At 39.9% G+C, this 17,930-nt stretch overlaps 1 protein-coding gene across 3 annotated transcripts; it reads left to right on the forward strand.

Moving 5' to 3' along the window:
* The first annotated feature begins 426 nt into the window (after nt 1–426).
* Nucleotides 427–17,566, forward strand: LOC139758730 (outer mitochondrial transmembrane helix translocase-like). 3 transcript variants are annotated; one of them, XM_071680448.1, is made up of 8 exons: nt 427–545; nt 1,838–2,008; nt 3,617–3,661; nt 10,643–10,820; nt 11,061–11,261; nt 15,600–15,796; nt 16,321–16,493; nt 17,209–17,566. In XM_071680448.1, the coding sequence occupies exons 2-8, from the start codon at nt 1,862–1,864 to the stop codon at nt 17,375–17,377; spliced, it is 1,110 nt and encodes a 369-aa protein (XP_071536549.1). In that variant the 5' UTR covers nt 427–545; nt 1,838–1,861; the 3' UTR covers nt 17,378–17,566. The 3 variants fall into 3 exon arrangements, with proteins under 3 accessions (XP_071536549.1, XP_071536550.1, XP_071536551.1); XM_071680449.1 differs by having other exon boundaries at nt 446–545; nt 1,841–2,008; XM_071680450.1 differs by lacking the exon at nt 427–545 and adding an exon at nt 5,084–5,248 and having other exon boundaries at nt 1,841–2,008.
* Nucleotides 17,567–17,930: the final 364 nt, after the last annotated feature.

The raw sequence follows: 17,930 nt of genomic DNA on the forward strand, positions 1-17,930 counted from the left end.
TAATAGGATGACGGATTTTATTTGGATATACAGATGATAGATGAGGATTATATTGATAGTAATAGGATGACGGATTCATATGGATATACAGATAACAGATGAGGATTATATTGGTAGTAATAGGATGACGGATTTTATTTGGATATACAGATGATAGATGAGGATTATATTGATAGTAATAGGATGACGGATTCATATGGATATACAGATAACAGATGAGGATTATATTGGTAGTAATAGGATAACGGATTCTATTTGGATATACAGATAGTAGATGAGGATTATATTGGTAGTAATAGGATGACGGATCTTATTTGGATATACAGATAGCAGATGAGGATTATATTGGTAGTAATAGGATGACAGATTTTATTTGGATATACAGATAATAGATGAGGATTATATTGATAGTAATAGGATGACAGATTCATGTGAATACCACACGAACGACGACGCTTGCTTTGTTTATGCCAAGCACGGCAGACGACCACTCTACCTCACGACGACCACCTCACACCGGAACACAACTATATGTAAAGAGGAAGGTGAGGCAGCACTAGATGTCAGGAGGAAGGTGAGGCAGCACTAGATGTCAGGAGGAAGGTGAGGCAGCACTAGATGTCAGGAGGAAGGTGAGGCAGCACTAGATGTCAGGAGGAAGGTGAGACAGCACTAGATGTCAGGAGGAAGGTGAGGCAGCACTAGATGTCCGGAGGAAGGTGAGGCAGCACTAGATGTCAGGAGGAAGGTGAGGCAGCACTAGATGTCAGGAGGAAGGTGAGGCAGCACTAGATGTCCGGAGGAAGGTGAGGCAGCACTAGATGTCAGGAGGAAGGTGAGGCAGAACTAGAAGTTAGGAGGAAGGTGAGGCAGGAATAAGTGACAAAAGGAAAGTAAGGCTAGACCAGTTGTCAGGGAAGGTGAAGCAGGACCAAAAGTCAGCAGGAAGATGAGGCAGTACTGGGTGTTAGCAGAACAATGACGTAGAACCAGTTTTCATTAGGAAGGTGAGATAGAACTAGGTGTCAGCAGGAAGGTGAGGTAAGAATAGTTACCAGCAGGAATGAGAGGCAGGACCATTGGTCAGCAAAAGGGTGAGGCAAGACCATGTGTTACTAGGAATTAGTTGCAGGACCAGTTGTTAGTAGGAAGGAGAGGCAGGACTAAGTGTCAGCATGAAAGTGAGGTAGGACCAAGTGTCAGTGGAAAGAGGATAGAGGACAAATCGCCATCAGGAAGGTGAAGTAGAATTAAGTGTCAGTAGGAAGATGAGGGAGGATCAGTTGTCAGAAGGTAGGTAAGTAATTTGCTTATCCTCCCAGAAGTTTGCTGATACTCGCTCACCCCAGCTCTCATCTGCCCACTTTTTGAGCCCTTGCACTTTTCTTGTAACTCTTACCATTTTCTCTTGGACAACTCCCAGTTACCTGAACTCCTTCCCTGTACTTATTGCCCATACACATCTCTTTTCTCTTTCACTAACAATTTAGCCATTCCACCACTCACTGCCTTTTATGCCTGCCCTCCTCCAGCCTTCCCCATGCTACACTCTTCTCTCACACATGTCAGAACTGCTTCCCTAAATACTCCCATTCCAGTAACATAATGCCAGTGGGTGGCTGAGGGGACTTCTGTTCATTTTCTAAGCACTGTTCACAAAATGCATGTTCTCACATAATAGAGTGTATGAAATGGTTCAGAGCTAAAATTTTTAACTTTGTCCAGGATGTTTGATCATGAGGATTATCTCTTGTTCTTTAGATAACAGTATTGATGAGGTTGTACACCTTTTATGAGCAGAGAACAATCAATTCTTGTGGCTTACATGGTGTTGCAGCAGTAGATATCCCATCCAACTGGCATGGAAGGAGGGGAGCTGAGTCGTGGGGAGGTGCTGTCTCTGATAGTGCGTCTGGCCTTCGCTGCTGCTGCTTCCTACTTCACTGTCAAGTTATTGGTGTCTGCCATGGACCCTACTGCCAAGCAGAAGAAGGATGCTAAGAGGAAGGTGAAAGTTGTTACCCTTATGTATACCAACACTTACAAATATTTATATAATTCAGGATTAGTTATATTCATCTTATGAATATATTTTTCTTTCTTTTGAGGACATTACAGTTTGAATATTAAGATTAATCAAATAGATTAGACATCTTAGATAATAGGCTTTGTGATGAATCTCTTTATTTTTAACTTCAGATTATGTATACTTCCCAGTTTGCTCTGTTGGGTTATTGAATTGTATTTTCACTAGCAAAACAATCCAGCTAAAATTCCCTGTCTTCATAGAATACATACCCTGAATGATATAGCCAGTCATAATTACCAGAAGACCAGATTAGGGAGGGAATCATGCGCTGCCCTCTGGTGTTAAAGACTATCATCCCCATATTTGTCCACCTTAAAGCTTTAGTATGATATGGTACTTTTATGTGTAATGAAGAGTACCTAGTACACAGTAAGCAGCAGAAAAGGTCAGACTTTGCCTTTACAAGCAGCATTGTTTCTCTGGTCTTATTTCTCAAACTTTCCAGTCTTATAAAAATTTTAACTGTCTGGTCATCGTCTCTGAAAGATTTTGGAGAATCCTGTATTGTTGCCATTCACATATTAAAAGCTTTTGATAGGGTGTGACATCAGGGTCTTGTCTCCAAGCTCCCATGTTTTAGCTTCTCTTCCACACTTTGCTCCTTCTTGTCTAGCTTCCTCATGGGCTGATCTGTCTCCATAAATGTTGGATCAGTTGCTCCCCCTTTCTCTATCACTGGTGATATCTTGTACACCTCAAGGTTCTGTTGTATCTCCTACACTTTTCCTTCTTCTTATTAAAGTTTTCTGTTCATCTACAGATAACTAAATGCACTTATATGCTGATGATTCAGCATGTCCATCTTCTTTCACTCAGTCTGCATCTCATCTCAACACAACTTCCTTTATAAATTCAGACAGGTCATTTTGTTGGGTAAATGAAACCTAGTATTATTAGATACTATTAGAGCTGTGGAAACAGAGCTTACCAAAGAGATAAGATCTCACCTGTTCTGTCCAAAAGAATACATTATACCAAGAAAAGAAAGAGAAGGCAAAGGAGGAAAATTAACCCTCTTGATAAAAGGTTTGAAGAACTAATGGAAGATGGTCCATTCAGACAGTTCATAATGGAAAGTGTAACTGTAGAGAATAAGTGCAATTAGATGATGTCACTGGTGAACAGGTCTTCTAAAAATGTAAAAATAGAACAGCCAGAGTGCTGAACAAGAAATTAAGTAAGAAATGTCTTAGAAAATATTTAAAGAATTGCTGCTATGGTTTAAGAGTAGTGGATGAATGAAATAATGTGAATGGTGATAACTTTATGTGGATTACATTCTAAGTCAAGAAATTTGGATGAGTAAAGAAAGTTTAAGAGATGGGGGCCCACAAGTGCAGTTCTCCCTCCACATACATTATAGATAGGTGATTACACTGTGTTTGAAAACATATAAGGCTTTGTTACTCTAGATCTGCAGGAGTGCAGTAAGTTTCCAAGTTTCCAATGAAGTGAATCACTGTGGTAATGTTCTAAGTAATAAGCATTGACCTCACAATATTTCATTGAGCAAAACTGTATTTTCAGGCTCAGGAAGTTATGCATAGACTTGGAATCAAGGAGAAAATATTGGTAAGTACTGTACTTGTTAGTGAGTGATGGTGAATATTGTATTTATTGGAGAGTGATTGTGAATACATATTTTACTTGCTAATGAGTGATATTGAATACATATTGTACTTGGTAATGAGTGGTGGTGAGTCCTGTACTTGATGAGTAGTAAGTACTGTTGATGTGTAGGGGTGGTTACTGTACTTGTAGATGAGTAGTGGTGAGTCCTGTACTTGATGAGTAGTAAGTACTGTTTTTGTTGATGTATAGCGGTGATTACTGTACTTATAGATGAGTAGTGGTGAGTAATGTACTTTTTTATGATTAGTGGGAAGCACTGTACTTGTTGATTAATAGTGGTGAGTATTTTACTTGATGAGTAGTGGTAAACGCTGTTCTTGTTGATGAGTTGTGGTGAGCACTATACTTGTTGATAAACAGTGGTGAGTACTGTACATGTTGATACGTGATAGTGAATACCTTTTTTTTATGAGTACTTTTCTTGTTGATGAATGATAGTGAGCCCTGTACTTGATGAGTGATGACGAGTGCTTTACTTTTTGAATAATGATAAGCACTGAGTTCTTTGATGAGCGCTGATGAGTTCTGTACTTGTTGATGAGTACTGTACTTGCTGGTGAGTGGTGGTGAGGACTGTATTTATTTATGATTAAAGGTGAGTAGTAAACAAGTTATAATTCCACCACAGATTTAATCATTTATGATTATGATTCAGGAAGTCCATGATCACAATTATAATTCCTTTCAAAAATATTCAGAATTTATGACTATTATGATTATGCTGAAGACTGTATATTAGATCTGTATGATTCCAACTTAGGTAGATGGAAGTAAAACAGCCATGACCATGGTCAGTAATATTTAACATGTTATCAGAAAAATCATGCATCAGCACATTAAATTAGATTCCTTCGCTAAAACGGCCTATTACATTGATGAACATCAGATTCTGGAGCTTTGCATCTGTCATGTGGCATCATTCAGGGTGAAACACCTTTCCTGCCATGCAGAACAACCTTTACACTGTTGCTGAGGTGGTGAGAAGAGAGAGAAGCTTCTGACCCAGCTTGAACTGAATGGACAGACTGCCTAATCTTGTGTGCCATTACTAACTGGATTTGGTTTTTTTTTTTGGAACAATGGGTTGAAAGAGGGAAGAAGTCAACTTGTCAGCAGCTGTACTAGTGATGGAGGAGGAATCTCTCACAGCCAGTACTGTTTTACTGGTAGAGATGATGAAGAACAGGTCACCATCAGCACAGGTGTTGGAGCCAATGTTTCTGCTTGGCAAGTTATGTTGCATGCTGCTGGTTTTCCTCATAGCTGTCATTGCACCAGGCCAACTTGAACTGTGGGCCATATGGTTGCCATATTTAGTTCTTTATGCGCACACTCATACAGCTGTTGTTTGATTTTTACAAGGTGGCTACCAGCCTGCTTTGGTATTTGGTGTTCATGCCAGCCAGCTAACTCAGAAGTCCAAGGGAAGAGAAGTGAAAAAGCAAAGAATACTGTCAGATGGCAAAATACAAGGGACAACTAAGGAAGGAAGATGGTGGAACACCCCTGCCAGCACACTACAGACAGGTCAGGAATGTTTGGTGATAGAAATGTCAGACTGATAGTATTGTACATAAATGCTGATGGATTAGTGGATTAGGGATTGTATTAAGGAAAACACTCCTGAATTTTTTGAGTTTTGGAAACAAAGCTTACTAAAGAGACAAGATTTTACTTATTCTTCCCAAAAAGGTTTATGATAGTAAGGAGGGAAAGAGATGGTAAAGTAGGGGAAAAATTGGACTTCTTAATAAAAGATAGCAAAAACTTTCTGGAAATAGTGGAAGATAGCCTATTCACACAATACATTGTGGGGAGAGCAATTGTAGGAAAAAATTCAAATTGGTGTTGATTTTATATAATCCTCTAAAGCATTTCAACAACCCAGAATAAATTATTCTGTATTGTTGACTGGTTGGTAAGGTTATTTAATGTATGTATGACTCATGGTGAGGTGCCTGAGGATTGGTGGAATGCGTGCATAGTGCCATTGTACAAAGGCAAAGGGGTTAAGAGTGAGTGCTCAAATTACAGAGGTATAAGTTTGTTGAGTATTCCTGGTAAATTATATGGGAGGGTATTGATTGAGAGGGTGAAGGCATGTACAGAGCATCAGATTGGGGAAGAGCAGTGTGGTTTCAGAAGTGGTAAAGGATGTGTGGATCAGGTGTTTGCTTTGAAGAATGTATGTGAGAAATACTTAGAAAAGCAAATGGATTTGTATGTAGCATTTATGGATCTGGAGAAGGCATATGATAGAGTTGATAGAGATGCTCTGTGGAAGGTATTAAGAATATATGGTGTGGGAGGCAAGTTGTTAGAAGCAGTGAAAAGTTTTTATCGAGGATGTAAGGCATGTGTACGTGTAGGAAGAGAGGAAAGTGATTGGTTCTCAGTGAATGTAGGTTTGCGGCAGGGGTGTGTGATGTCTCCATGGTTGTTTAATTTGTTTATGGATGGGGTTGTTAGGGAGGTGAATGCAAGAGTTTTGGAAAGAGGGGCAAGTATGAAGTCTGTTGGGGATGAGAGAGCTTGGGAAGTGAGTCAGTTGTTGTTCGCCGATGATACAGCACTGGTGGCTGATTCATGTGAGAAACTGCAGAAGCTGGTGACTGAGTTTGGTAAAGTGTGTGAAAGAAGAAAGTTAAGAGTAAATGTGAATAAGAGCAAGGTTATTAGGTACAGTAGGGTTGAGGGTCAAGTCAATTGGGAGGTGAGTTTGAATGGAGAAAAACTGGAGGAAGTAAAGTGTTTTAGATATCTGGGAGTGGATCTGGCAGCGGATGGAACCATGGAAGCGGAAGTGGATCATAGGATGGGGGAGGGGGCGAAAATCCTGGGAGCCTTGAAGAATGTGTGGAAGTCGAGAACATTATCTCGGAAAGCAAAAATGGGTATGTTTGAAGGAATAGTGGTTCCAACAATGTTGTATGGTTGTGAGGCGTGGGCTATGGATAGAGTGGTGCGCAGGAGGATGGATGTGCTGGAAATGAGATGTTTGAGGACAATGTGTGGTGTGAGGTGGTTTGATCGAGTAAGTAACGTAAGGGTAAGAGAGATGTGTGGAAATAAAAAGAGCGTAGTTGAGAGAGCAGAAGAGGGTGTTTTGAAATGGTTTGGGCACATGGAGAGAATGAGTGAGGAAAGATTGACCAAGAGGATATATGTGTCGGAGGTGGAGGGAACGAGGAGAAGAGGGAGACCAAATTGGAGGTGGAAAGATGGAGTGAAAAAGATTTTGTGTGATCGGGGCCTGAACATGCAGGAGGGTGAAAGGAGGGCAAGGAATAGAGTGAATTGGAGCGATGTGGTATACCGGGGTTGACGTGCTGTCAGTGGATTGAATCAGGGCATGTGAAGCGTCTGGAGTAAACCATGGAAAGCTGTGTAGGTATGTATATTTGCGTGTGTGGACGTATGTATATACATGTGTATGGGGGTGGGTTGGGCCATTTCTTTCGTCTGTTTCCTTGCGCTACCTCGCAAATGCGGGAGACAGCGCAAAAAAAAAATATATATATATATATATATATATATATATTTCTTTCTTTCTTTCATACTATTCGCCATTTCCCGCATTAGCAAGGTAGCGTTAAGAACAGAGGACTGGGCCTTTGAGGGAATATCCTCACCTGGCCCCCTTCGCTGTTCCTTCTTTTGGAAAAAAAAAAAAAAAAAAAAGAGAGGGGAGGATGTAGGTATGTATATTTGCGTGTGTGGACGTATATATATACATGTGTATGGGGGTGGGTTGGGCCATTTCTTTCGTCTGTTTCCTTGCGCTACCTCGCAAACGCGGGAGACAGCGACAAAGAAAAAAAAAAAAAAGAAAATATATATATATATATATATATATATATATATATATATATATATATATATATATATATATATATATATATATATATGGGAAGTGAGTCAGTTGTTGTTCGCTGATGATACAGCGCTGGTGGCTGATTCATGTGAGAAACTGCAGAAGCTGGTGACTGAATTTGGTAAAGTGTGTGAAAGAAGAAAGTTAAGAGTAAATGTGAAAAAGAGCAAGGTTATTAGGTACAGTAGGGTTGAGGGTCAAGTCAATTGGGAGGTAAGTTTGAATGGAGAAAAACTGGAGGAAGTAAAGTGTTTTAGATATCTGGGAATGGATCTGGCAGCAGATGGAGCCATGGAAGCGGAAGTGGATCATAGGGTAGGGGAGGGGGCGAAAATCCTGGGAGCCTTGAAGAATGTGTGGAAGTCGAGAACATTATCTTGGAAAGCAAAAATGGGTATGTTTGAAGGAATAGTGGTTCCAACAATGTTGTATGGTTGCGAGGCGTGGGCTATGGATAGAGTTGTGCGCAGGAGGGTGGATGTGCTGGAAATGAGATGTTTGAGGACAATGTGTGGTGTGAGGTGGTTTGATCGAGTAAGTAACGTAAGGGTAAGAGAGATGTGTGGAAATAAAAAGAGCGTAGTTGAGAGAGCAGAAGAGGGTGTTTTGAAATGGTTTGGGCACATGGAGAGAATGAGTGAGGAAAGATTGACCAAGAGGATATATGTGTCGGAGGTGGAGGGAACGAGGAGAAGTGGGAGACCAAATTGGAGATGGAAAGATGGAGTGAAAAAGATTTTGTGTGATCGGGGCCTGAACATGCAGGAGGGTGAAAGGAGGGCAAGGAATAGAGTGAATTGGATCGATGTGGTATACTGGGGTTGACGTGCTGTCAATGGATTGAATCAGGGCATGTGAAGCGTCTGGGGTAAACCATGGAAAGCTGTGTAGGTATGTATATTTGCGTGTGTGGACGTATGTATATACATGTGTATGGGGGTGGGTTGGGCCATTTCTTTCGTCTGTTTCCTTGCGCTACCTCGCAAACGCGGGAGACAGCGGCAAAAAAAAAAAAAAAAAATGAAGGAACAATTAAGATGGTTCAAAAATCATTAAAACATGAACTTAAGAGATTTTAAATTATTGATAATGGGGATGTCAGCTATAAAGATACAAACTAGGAAATGTTCAGAACCCTGTGGTGATATGGAATCTTGAAAACATAAGTTTTTAGACTGTACACAGGAAAATTTTATACCAAACATATCAGTGAACATACTGGGAAGAGAAGGACTGATACATCATCATTATCAGGTCTTTTCTTCTTGCATTCTAGCATGGATATTGGGACTATTACACATAATACCCCAATTTGGAGAAAGTAATCATTAATTCTCATATCGTGTGGTAATCAGGAAGGTAAAAGAACTGAGATGAGACAAGACCTGAAAAGCAGATTTAATTGTGGAAACAAAACAATTCTCTACAATTTTTATGATGATATAAATTGGGAATAAAGCTCAGTTGACAGGAACCAGGGCATTGTGATGAGAGGATCTGTGAAATTTACATTAAAGGATAAAGACATTACACACCTCTAGTCTCAGATGCGCAAGGAAAGTTATAAAAGAGGGAAGAATGGTTTTATGAAACATCAATAAGTAAGGTAGCATCAGTATGTGAAGCTTTCCAGCCAGCCAAGGTATAAGATAGCAAGGAATGAGTATACCAGGATAAGAAAGGAGGACCAAAGAAACTTTGAAAAGATGGTAATGGACAAGGCATTGGAATATTAAAACTTCCATAAATTCATAATGATTAGATTGTCTGTTAAAGAGCTGGTATTTAGGCTCAAGGTTCCTGAGCACAGAATTGCAGAGGATGATGCACCCATGTGTGTACCTATAGGTGATCATAGTTTATAATATCCACAACATTCTGTAGTACTTCACATGTGTACCCATAGGTGATCATAGTTCATAATGTCCTGTACATTCTGTAGTACCACAGATGTGTATCCATAGGTGATTATAGTTCAGGTGATTATATTACAGTGCATTCTGTTGTGCTACATATGTGTACCTGTAGTTGATCATAGTTCATATTGTACAGTACATTCTGTAGAACTACACGTGTACTCATAGGTGATCATAGTTCACACTGAACAGTACATTCTGTAGAACTACACAAATATACCCATAGGTGATCATACTTCATATTGTATATTACATTCTGTAGTGCTACACGTGTACCCATAGGTGATCATAGTTCGTATTGCTCAGCATATTCTGTTGTGCTGCATGTGTGCACCTATAAGTGATTGTAGTTCATAATTTCCAGTACATTTTGTAGTACTACACATGTGTACCCATAGTACATTCTGTTGTGCAACACATGTGTACCCATAGGTGATCAGAGTTCTTATTATACAGTACATTCTGGTGTGCTTCGTATGTGTACCGATATCGTACAGTACATTATGTGTACCCATATCGTACAGTACATTATTCATTGGTGTATTATTTTGTTCTTCCTTAAATGTTCTTCCCCAGCACACACTTCCCCATGTATGTTCCTTACCTTCACCAATGCATGCTTCCTCATTGTTGTATATGTATACAATGAGCATTTCAGAAGACACAAGGATAGAACAACCAAAGGCCATAACATGAAATTGAGTAAGAAATTTCCTTGAAAGGTATAAAGAAGTACTTTTATAGTGCAAGAATAATGGATGAATGGATTAAGCTGAGTTATGAGACTTACATGGACAATATATAGAAGTTTAAAAAGCTGTGTGATATAAAGTTCAAGAGATGGGACCTCACAAGTACAGAACTCCCTCTCCTCATGGTACAAATAGGTAATTGTAGTATTAATTCATCTTTGTGTTATTTTTCTTTTGTACTGATATCTGTTTGACCCTGCATAGTGATATGGAAAAGTTACAGAATGTATAGATTTTTGGCATGTTGCCATGACATGCATTTCAACTAATTGGTTAGATTTTATCATACTCTCTCCATTCTTAATGTTTTATTGCACTTGCCCACAAGTTTCATTTTTATCACAAACTAACACCAGTATATAATGATTGTAACACACAGCTTAGTGAATACGAGATGATGATAGCCAGCCAGTTAGTAGAACCTGTACAGCTCACCACATCATGGAGAGATGTGGCTGGCCTATCATCTGTTATCCGTGAACTGCGTGAGACTTTGATATTACCTATACAGCAGCGGAGTCGACTACAGGCATCTAAACTTATACAGCCTCCCAAAGGTAATAATATTATCATCAGTTTGGTTAAGTATACTAAAACAGAAACATCTCTTTCTATATTCTAGACAATACTTTGTAACAACTTTGTCTTGTACTTCAAGTTATACTCACTGTGTCTCATTTTTTATTGTTTGTTTCACTTTTTGTCTCCATGAATGTCTTTTTTTATTTTTTTCCTGCACCTGTGATACTGAGATTACGTAATGTTTTTTATTCCTGAATTACTGTGTCTGATTTTAGGAGTGCTGTTGCATGGCCCTCCAGGCTGTGGCAAGACTCTCCTGGCTCGCGCTGTTGCCAAGGAGGCTGGTGCACGTTTCATTAATTTAGATGTGTCAGCCTTGACAGACAAGTGGTATGGAGAATCTCAGAAACTCTCATCAGCTGTTTTCTCCTTGGCCTCCAAGATACAACCATGCATCATTTTTATTGATGAAATAGGTAAATATGTTAAAATATTTATTATCTTATACTTATTACACTTGATCACCACTTCCTGTGTCGCGTCAGCAAGGTGGTGCCGGGAAATGGATGAGGAATAGCTCATCCACTCATATACGCATTCATATACATACTCATACACAGACATATACATATATACACACCGTAAATATTCATACTTGAATCATATTATTTTAGGATGCAGTAGAGCTTTTTTAATGTGAGACAGAAGTAACTTATGTCCTAACAATTAGTCATGGCTGGTGTGAACACAAATGCTTGACAGATAATTCTAAAGATAAGATTACTTTAGACATAGCATTTAAACTAACTTAATAGTATATCTCATTGATGTGTATTTTAAAACTATGAAGCCAATACTGAACAGATGCTTAATACATCTGTATTCCATGTGCTTTTTGTCTCTCCAGCAGTCTGTCCTATAGGCAACAGAGATTCTCAAGTATATCCCTATGGAAATCAGGGTCAGAACCTTCCAACATTTAGTATTTCCTGTGAGAGACTACTGGCCTTCCTCATTGTATCCTAATTGCTTATTTTGTATTGCGGCAGCTCTGTCATTTTTGGCTCACCCTCAGCCTATCAGTGACTGCCATCAACCTCCTCCAGCAGATCAGAGCTCACATTTTTCTGGGACTACATGCTGACACAACAGCCACCCATGTGGTACTGCTGACCTGAGTGAGGAGTGTTAAAGTGGTGCCTGAAGCCATCTAACACTCTGTGATTTTACTTTCTGTCTCATCAGAACAGAACTACCATCTTCTCGTTACAAGTGCCACTCAAACCTGGCTTAGTTTCTTTATATGATTACTCTTGCCAACTCTTGTCTAGCGGGAAGTAAGCTTCAAGATTCTGTGTGTGAGACGGACTTAGGAGTAGACATTGTCCCTAACTCTGTCACCAGAGTCCCATATTGGGAAAATATCTTAGGAGACAAACTCTCTGCTGGCATATATCTAAATAGCTTTCATGTATAAGGATAAAGAAAAATCCAGCATGCTATTCATACCCTACATGAGGCCAAAACTCAAATATGCTTCTCAGGTTTGGTCACTGCATATATATAAGAGGACAAAAAACTCATAGGGAAGGCCCAGAGGAGGGCAACAAAGATGGTACCAAAATCAAGGGAAAGGCAGTGGGCTTTGAATGTATCCCCCTTGGAAGATGGAAGACTGAGGGGATGATCTGGTCACAGCATTAAAGTTTTTAAAAGAGATAATTGAAGTGTACGGTGGAGAGTACTTGCGAGATATAAGGATATAGGAACCATAGGACCTAACATGAAATTAAGATAGAAAACTGTAAATAAGGATGTAAAGAAATACTTTTATAGTGTAAGAGTGTTGAGTTATCGGAACAGAATGACTGAGAACTTAGATAATATGGACAGCAAACATAAATTCAAGAGGTTGTATGATAGTAGAGAATGCTGAAGAGATAGGGTCCCATGAGTGTAAAACCCTCCCCATATAGTACAGTAGGTAATTGATTACACTAGAGCAGCAGTGTGGGTGCACACTAGAACAGCAGCATGGGTACACACTGGAGCAGCAGTGTAGGTACACACTTGATTGCCATTGTAAATTTACACTAGATCAACAGCGTAGGTACTCATGAGAGCATCATTATATGTAAGTACACACTAGAGCAGCATTATATGTAGGCACACTCTAAAGTAGCAATCTAGCTACATGCTAGAGCAGTAGTGTAAATACACACAAATTGAAGCATTATAGGTACACATTAGAGCAGTATTGTAGTTCACACTAGAGCAGCAGCATAGTTATACACTAAAGCAGCAGTGTAGGTACACACTAGAGCATCTGGTTTATAGATATCCAGTTCTCCTAAAAAGAATTTAACATTTTTTCAGATATTTTATTCTGCTATGATTATTCATGTAGTTAGTCTGAGATATATATTTAAGTAGATGTAAGGAGACTTGTGTGAGGAAGTACCAGGAGAGACTGAGTACAGAGTGGAAAAAGGTGAGAACAATGGAAGTAAGGGTAGTGGGGGAGGAATGGGATGTATTTAGGGAATCAGTGATAGATTGCGCAAAAGATGCTTGTGGCATGAGAAGAGTGGGAGGTGGGTTGATTAGAAAGGGTAGTGAGTGGTGGGATGAAGAAGTAAGATTATTAGTGAAAGAGAAGAGAGAGGCATTTGGACGATTTTTGCAGGGAAAAAATGCAATTGAGTGGGAGATGTATAAAAGAAAGAGACAGGAGGTCAAGAGAAAGGTGCAAGAGGTGAAAAAGAGGGCAAATGAGAGTTGGGGTGAGAGAGTATCATTAAATTTTAGGGAGAATAAAAAGATGTTCTGGAAGGAGGTAAATAAAGTGCGTAAGACAAGGGAGCAAATGGGAACTTCAGTGAAGGGCGCAAATGGGGAGGTGATAACAAGTAGTGGTGATGTGAGAAGGAGATGGAGTGAGTATTTTGAAGGTTTGTTGAATGTGTTTGATGATAGAGTGGCAGATATAGGGTGTTTTGGTCGAGGTGGTGTGCAAAGTGAGAGGGTTAGGGAAAATGATTTGGTAAACAGAGAAGAGGTAGTAAAAGCTTTGCGGAAGATGAAAGCCGGCAAGGCAGCAGGTTTGGATGGTATTGCAGTGGAATTTATTAAAAAAGGGGGTGACTGTATTATTGACTGGTTGGTAAGGTGAGGTGCCTGAGGATTGGCGGAATGCGTGCATAGTGCCATTGTACAAAGGCAAAGGGGATAAGAGTGAGTTCTCAAATTACAGAGGTATAAGTTTGTTGAGTATTCCTGGTAAATTATATGGGAGGGTATTGATTGAGAGGGTGAAGGCATGTACAGAGCATCAGATTGGGGAAGAGCAGTGTGGTTTCAGAAGTGGTAGAGTATGTGTGGATCAGGTGTTTGCTTTGAAGAATGTATGTGAGAAATACTTAGAAAAGCAAATGGATTTGTATGTAGCATTTATGGATCTGGAGAAGGCATATGATAGAGTTGATAGAGATGCTCTGTGGAAGGTATTAAGAATATATGGTGTGGGAGGCAAGTTGTTAGAAGCAGTGAAAAGTTTTTATCGAGGATGTAAGGCATGTGTACGTGTAGGAAGAGAGGAAAGTGATTGGTTCTCAGTGAATGTAGGTTTGCGGCAGGGGTGTGTGATGTCTCCATGGTTGTTTAATTTGTTTATGGATGGGGTTGTTAGGGAGGTGAATGCAAGAGTTTTGGAAAGAGGGGCAAGTATGAAGTCTGTTGTGGATGAGAGAGCTTGGGAAGTGAGTCAGTTGTTGTTCGCTGATGATACAGCGCTGGTGGCTGATTCATGTGAGAAACTGCAGAAGCTGGTGACTGAGTTTGGTAAAGTGTGTGAAAGAAGAAAGTTAAGAGTAAATGTGAATAAGAGCAAGGTAATTAGGTACAGTAGGGTTGAGGGTCAAGCCAATTGGGAGGTAAGTTTGAATGGAGAAAAACTGGAGGAAGTAAAGTGTTTTAGATATCTGGGAGTGGATCTGGCAGCGGATGGAACCATGGAAATGGAAGTGGATCATAGGGTGGGGGAGGGGGCGAAAATCCTGGGAGCCTTGAAGAATGTGTGGTAGTCGAGAACATTATCTCGGAAAGCAAAAATGGGTATGTTTGAAGGAATAGTGGTTCCAACAATGTTGTATGGTTGCGAGGCATGGGCTATGGATGGAGTTGTGCGCAGGAGGATGGATGTGCTGGAAAGGAGATGTTTGAGGACAATGTGTGGTGTGAGGTGGTTTGATCGAGTAAGTAACGTAAGGGTAAGAGAGATGTGTGGAAATAAAAAGAGCGTGGTTGAGAGAGCAGAAGAGGATGTTTTGAAATGGTTTGGGCACATGGAGAGAATGAGTGAGGAAAGATTGACCAAGAGGATATATGTGTCGGAGGTGGAGGGAACGAGGAGAAGTGGGAGACCAAATTGGAGGTGGAAAGATGGAGTGAAAAAGATTTTGTGTGATCGGGGCCTGAACATGCAGGAGGGTGAAAGGAGGGCAAGGAATAGAGTGAATTGGATCGATTTGGTATACCGGGGTTGACGTGCTGTCAGTGGATTGAATCAAGGCATGTGAAGCGTCTGGGGTAAACCATGGAAAGCTGTGTAGGTATGTATATTTGCGTGTGTGGACGTATGTATATACATGTGTATGGGGGTGGGTTGGGCCATTTCTTTCGTCTGTTTCCTTGCGCTACCTCGCAAACGCGGGAGACAGCGACAAAGCAAAAAAAAAAAAGATGTAAATCGTAATATCCCACATATTGTTTCCTATTATCAACTTTGTTGTATTAATCCTTTGGCAATTTAACAGATTCTTTCTTACGTGTTCGTGCTACTGGTGATCACGAAGCAACAGCTATGATGAAAGCACAGTTCCTGCAGCAGTGGGATGGCTTGACGACAGATCACAGCCGCTGCGTGGTGGTCATGGGTGCCACAAATAGACCACAAGATGTAGATCGTGCCATACTTCGACGCATGCCTGCTGCTTTCCATATTCCTCTACCAGTCAGTTATTATTCTTTACTTACCCTTCCTCATTTTAATTGTGCAAATGAGTCCATTTTATTGTTCATCTGTTCCTGACATTACCTTGCTTGACTAGACTAGGAGAAGCAGTTACATTTATTGAAAATAGATTATACATGAAAGCTAGAGACTGAATGTGAACAAATGTGCCCTTTGTTGTCTTTTCCTAGTGCTACCTTGCGCACACGCAGGGGAGGGGGGGTGTTACTCCATGTGTGGCGGGGTGGCGGTGGGAATGGATGAAGACAGCATGTATGAATATGTACATGCGTATATATGTATATGTCTGTGTATGTATATGTATGTATATTTTGAAATGTATAGGTACGTATATGTGTGTGTGTGGGCATTTATGTATATACATGTGTATGTGGGTGGGTTGGGTCATTCTTTTGTCTGTTTCCTTGCGCTACCTTGCTAATGCGGGAGACAGCGTCAAAGTATATAATTATAATATAAGATTTATTCATAAATTTGTAAATTTTTTGTTCTTTTTTTCATAGGGTGTGGAACAGCGTGAAGATATCTTGCGCCTGGTCCTGCGTGACGAATCTATGTCGGATGACATAAACATTGGCAGCCTTGCAAGACAGACTGAAACTTTCTCTGGCTCAGATCTGTTGGAACTGTGTCGGACAGCATCTGTTTACAGATTGCGTCATCTCTTGGACAAAACGTGAGTTGTATTAGCATTACTGTTGGTAAGACAGGGTGAATAAGGAGGCAAAGGTTTTGGGAGTATTGAGGGATGTGTGCAAAGAGATTTGCTATCTGGGAGGGCAAAAATGGGTATGTTTGAAGGTATAGTAGTCCCTATGATGTTGTATGGATGAAAGGCATGGGCTACAGATGAGAATGTACAGAAGAAGGTGAATTGTTGTAAAAGGAATGTTTGAGTACATGTGGAGTGAAGGGGTTTGATTGGGTAAGTGATAGTAGAGTAAAAGAGAGGTGTGGAAATAAAAAGAGTATGGTTGAGAGAACTGAAGAGGATGTGCTGAAATGATATAGATACATGAAGAGAATGAGTGAAAAGAGGTTGACAGAGAGTTTTGAGAGGATTCTTTGGAGTTTCTGACCATTTTGCGGTTTTTGTGAGGATGAGGATCAGGGACAAGTCGAGGTATGGTGTAAGGAAGAATGGAGAGGTAAAAGTCTTGGCAAGAGAGAAGATGAATCAGGAAAAGTAACTGGAAGGGTCCTCTAGGCATTTTTCTACATCAACTTGATATCACTCCACTTCTAGTAAGGAAGCTTTGTAAATGTTGCTGTAAGGAAAGAAAAGAATCTGCTGGAGAAAGAACAATTCTCAACAGCAATGTTGCTCTTTATATATATATTGGTGCATCTTTACATGACCAGTAGTAAAGCATTATCCATATGTTTTCTAGGTGTGATGAGGAGGCTGAGCAGATTATACATCATGGTCACAATGGTCATTTGGCTGAAACCTTACGACCCATAACCACTGCAGACTTCAAACAGGCACTGAGCAAGATTCGAGAGTCTCGAGTATATAACAGACAAGCAGAGGCATTACTGAAGATGGACCTAGATTGAGACTAAAGAATTTAGTAAATGCTAGTAGTTACTGAAGAACACATAAACAATGTAGATTTTTTGTTAAGGGGATTGAAATAAATCCTTAGGCTGTGACTACACAGTTGATGTAAAACTTCTTGTTAAAGGTATGTTGTGAGAAAAATAGTTGTATGATAACTGTAAAGATTTAAACCATTACCCATCCAACCCATTGTATTCTTTATCTCTTTACAGTGGCATATCTAGGGTAGGGCAGGTGCTATAGGTGCCACTTGAAGGGGGCTGCCACTCAACAGGTTTGATTTTTGACACATGCTACCCGATTGACATTTTTAATGGTTTGATTTTGTGAGATAAAACAGAAATGCACCTACTTTTCAACTATAGTAATATTTTGCTACCGCTTCTATGTTTCAATTTTGATCAAACAAGTCTTTAACTTTAAGTCTTAAAGAGTTTATTTAAATTCAAGTTTGGCCTAACTCTTCGACAGCTTATAATTACACTGTTTATATTTTTATATACATCCACTGTATGTACAATTTTAATCAAGCCAGGGGCACAATTTCAG

The sequence above is a fragment of the Panulirus ornatus genome, chromosome 31, assembly GCF_036320965.1.
Source record: "Panulirus ornatus isolate Po-2019 chromosome 31, ASM3632096v1, whole genome shotgun sequence".
Taxonomy (NCBI): Eukaryota; Metazoa; Arthropoda; class Malacostraca; order Decapoda; family Palinuridae; genus Panulirus; species Panulirus ornatus.